This window comes from Trematomus bernacchii, unplaced genomic scaffold (assembly GCF_902827165.1).
Source record: "Trematomus bernacchii unplaced genomic scaffold, fTreBer1.1, whole genome shotgun sequence".
NCBI classification, from domain to species: Eukaryota; Metazoa; Chordata; class Actinopteri; order Perciformes; family Nototheniidae; genus Trematomus; species Trematomus bernacchii.
The window spans coordinates 1,951,574-1,954,457 of record NW_022987828.1 but is presented as its reverse complement, the minus strand read 5'-3'; the positions used below and the strand labels follow the sequence as shown (position 1 = coordinate 1,954,457).

At 46.0% G+C, this 2,884-nt stretch overlaps 1 protein-coding gene across 1 annotated transcript; it reads right to left on the bottom strand.

Annotated features, from left to right (window-relative positions):
* Nucleotides 1–729: 729 nt before the first annotated feature.
* Nucleotides 730–2,626, bottom strand: LOC117499853 (transmembrane protein 121). Its single transcript, XM_034152504.1, has one exon. It carries the CDS (start codon nucleotides 2,135–2,137, stop codon nucleotides 1,196–1,198), a length of 942 nt encoding a protein of 313 aa, XP_034008395.1. The 5' UTR covers nucleotides 2,138–2,626; the 3' UTR covers nucleotides 730–1,195.
* Nucleotides 2,627–2,884: the final 258 nt, after the last annotated feature.

Genomic DNA, 2,884 nt, shown 5'->3' with positions numbered 1-2,884 from the left:
CTCCTTCAAATGCTCATAGGCTGTCCTTCTCATAACCATCAGAGTCTTCTAAGTAAGTACTAAAAATATCTCTATCAGTAAAAACATAAGGATGAGAAAGACCAGCTCTGACTCAACTGGTGATTGAGAGGAAAAAGATTATTTTAGACACTAAGAGATTTGTCTTTTTAGAAGGCATGATGTTTTCTTGGCTGTTGTTTGGATCCATATTACTGGACCAAAGTATCCATTTTGTCTTTTTGGGTGAAGAACAAAATGAAAGTGCCTACACAGATCTGTCACTAAGCACACGCACATATAGTCACTGGGCGCCTGAGGAGGATATTAAACAGGTTTCCTTATTTCAGGTTCATTTATCTATCTGCACTGGGGCCCCTGAGCTGTGTATTCTTTCCTATGGCTACGGCATGACGGTCAATCTATACAGTGATGAAACTGCTCATAACTGCATGTTTTCCTCCTCGCTCAAAATAAACATCATAGAAAATAAGATTACACTTCTAAATAAAAGATATTCCAAAGGCACCACTTGAACAATTAAGTAGTCTCTACTGTATATGTAAATTGAACAAGAGCAAACAAAATCGTTGTCTGTTTTCTTTTGTAACCCAGTGTAATTAAAGTGCAATTGCTGAAGATTGATTCAAAGTCAAATAAACCCAATTGGTGCAATAACTCTTTAATTATTTCATGAATAAAAGCCAGAGAAAGAGCAGAAAAGCCTTTATGTTGTACACAATACTTTATATCAAAGAATCACATATAGAAAACACACTTCCTTCAAGAGAACGCTTTAACAGTTTTTTTCTGATTCTCCCATTAGTTGCTTATCGTGTTAAGCCCTCGACTACTAAGGACATTCGAGCAACAGAAATACACACACCACAGCACACAGACCCTTAACTTTAAGATAAGAATGCAACACACACAATTCAAAAATATATCTTCTAATCTCGCAGTAGTTTTCTTTTTTTTAAATCTTTTGTACAGTTAGAAAAAATACAGTTAACTGAATTCATTGGAGGAACTGCAAAGTCACATGTGATGCTGAGTTTTACACCATGACAGCTTTTGGGTAAAGCACTGCTCTGTCCTCGCTGCGGTGTCCTGTGTGCCGTCAAGCATCAATGCGTGTTCACTTGCCCGAAAGGTTTGGAACGTTGTGCCCTCCCAGCCTCCTGTGGGTCATGTGTGCTCACAAGTCGTCACCTCGGGGAGGGGCATCTGGTCCTGCATGATCACTTGAGGAGGGGGGGGGGGCAGGGCGAGCGTGGGCCACTGAGTTTTTCTGCAGCGCCACCCCGAAGGCAGGAGAAGCGTTCTGCAACTGTCTCCTGTACTGCACAAAGCTGCAGGTCTTTAGGATGATGGCCAGGATGTTCTTACCCATCAGGATCCCGGATACCCTGGCGTCCCTGTACAGAATCATGTTCCCCCCGCGGATGAAGAGGGTGATGACGTTGACAGTCACCAGACTCAGGATGGGGTACAGGAGCATCTTGTGGGGCACGATGTTGATGCCCTGCATGCTGATCTCGCTCAAGGACACGCAGGGCAGCACGAGCAGCAGTATGTAGCAGTAGAAGAACATCAGGCCCTCGGCCCACAATGGAAGCCCCTTCTTTTGGGGTTCCCACAGGTTAGCCTGGATGTCCAGTATGTCCAGCAAGTCCACCACAACCCAGAAGAGACGATTACGGATCTCCTCGCGCTTCTTGAAGGCGCGAACATACTCCATGTGGTCGATAGCAACTAGAACCACAAACAGCACCGGGATGCAAATTGACAGCAGCAGAGTCAACGCTTTCCTCGCAAGAGCGTCCAGGCTCTTCCTGTCCGCCTTGTAGTTTTGATACACAAAGTAGACCTTGATCTCCAGCACAAAGATGTACAGGAACCAGAGGATCATGGCGTAGCCCCGCTTAGCTGTCCGTACCTCGGCACCCACCCACACCGCTACGTACCGCAGGACGATCAGGAAGCAGATGTCACCTACCATCACCATGATGCAGATGCCAATCTTTCGTGGCCCGTGGTTCTGCTCCACCAGGTAGGCATCAATCAAGGCCATGCTGCTCATGATCAGGATGGTGGACAGGCACACATGGGGCTTGTTGGTGGGGGGTGGAGGTACCATCCTTGCCTGGGCGAGAGGAGTGTTGCGGAAGAGGGGGTGCAGAGGGTGTTCGGTTTGTCCAGTGTGGGTGCAGATCAGATAGGGCTGCTAGACAGCGGTGTTCCCCTCCATTGCTTCTGCCTTGGCCAGAGTCCAGGATGCATTAATAGGATTCACACAGATCACTTCAATCAATCTCCGCCTGTGCCCAAGCCACCTGCCGGGTAGACAGTACCCCTCATTTAGTAAATTATGTTCATTGGCAAATGGTCTGTAAACATACAGGATCCTTGTTGTAACAATTAATTAAATCTCAGGATGTGTGTCTACCTTACCACCCTGATAATCACTCCATCACACACAGCACAGCAGTTTAATCAACCAGTTGGATTTTCTGTTATTGAAATAGAAAGAAAAAAGCTGCTGCGAAGTGTTCTCATTCCAGATTCCTCTCCGACACCCTTGTTTTCACACAAGCTTAAGCCTTCAGAGATAAAAATCCTGCTGAATACTCACTTGTGTCCCTCTTTGCACTTTATCCTAATGACTGGCAGCGAGCGATCATCCATGTGACTGCACTGGGAGATCACAAAGCCCATCTGTAATCCACAGAAGAAGAGAGGAAAAAACGCACGGGATCCTCTCCTTCTCTGACCGACGTAAATCCACCGGTCATGGATATTTTTCTCGTTTTCTTTTCCTTTCTCAAGCGAAGAAATCCCAATATATTGCCGTCATAATCCACTTACTGCTCAGACTGAATCGGGA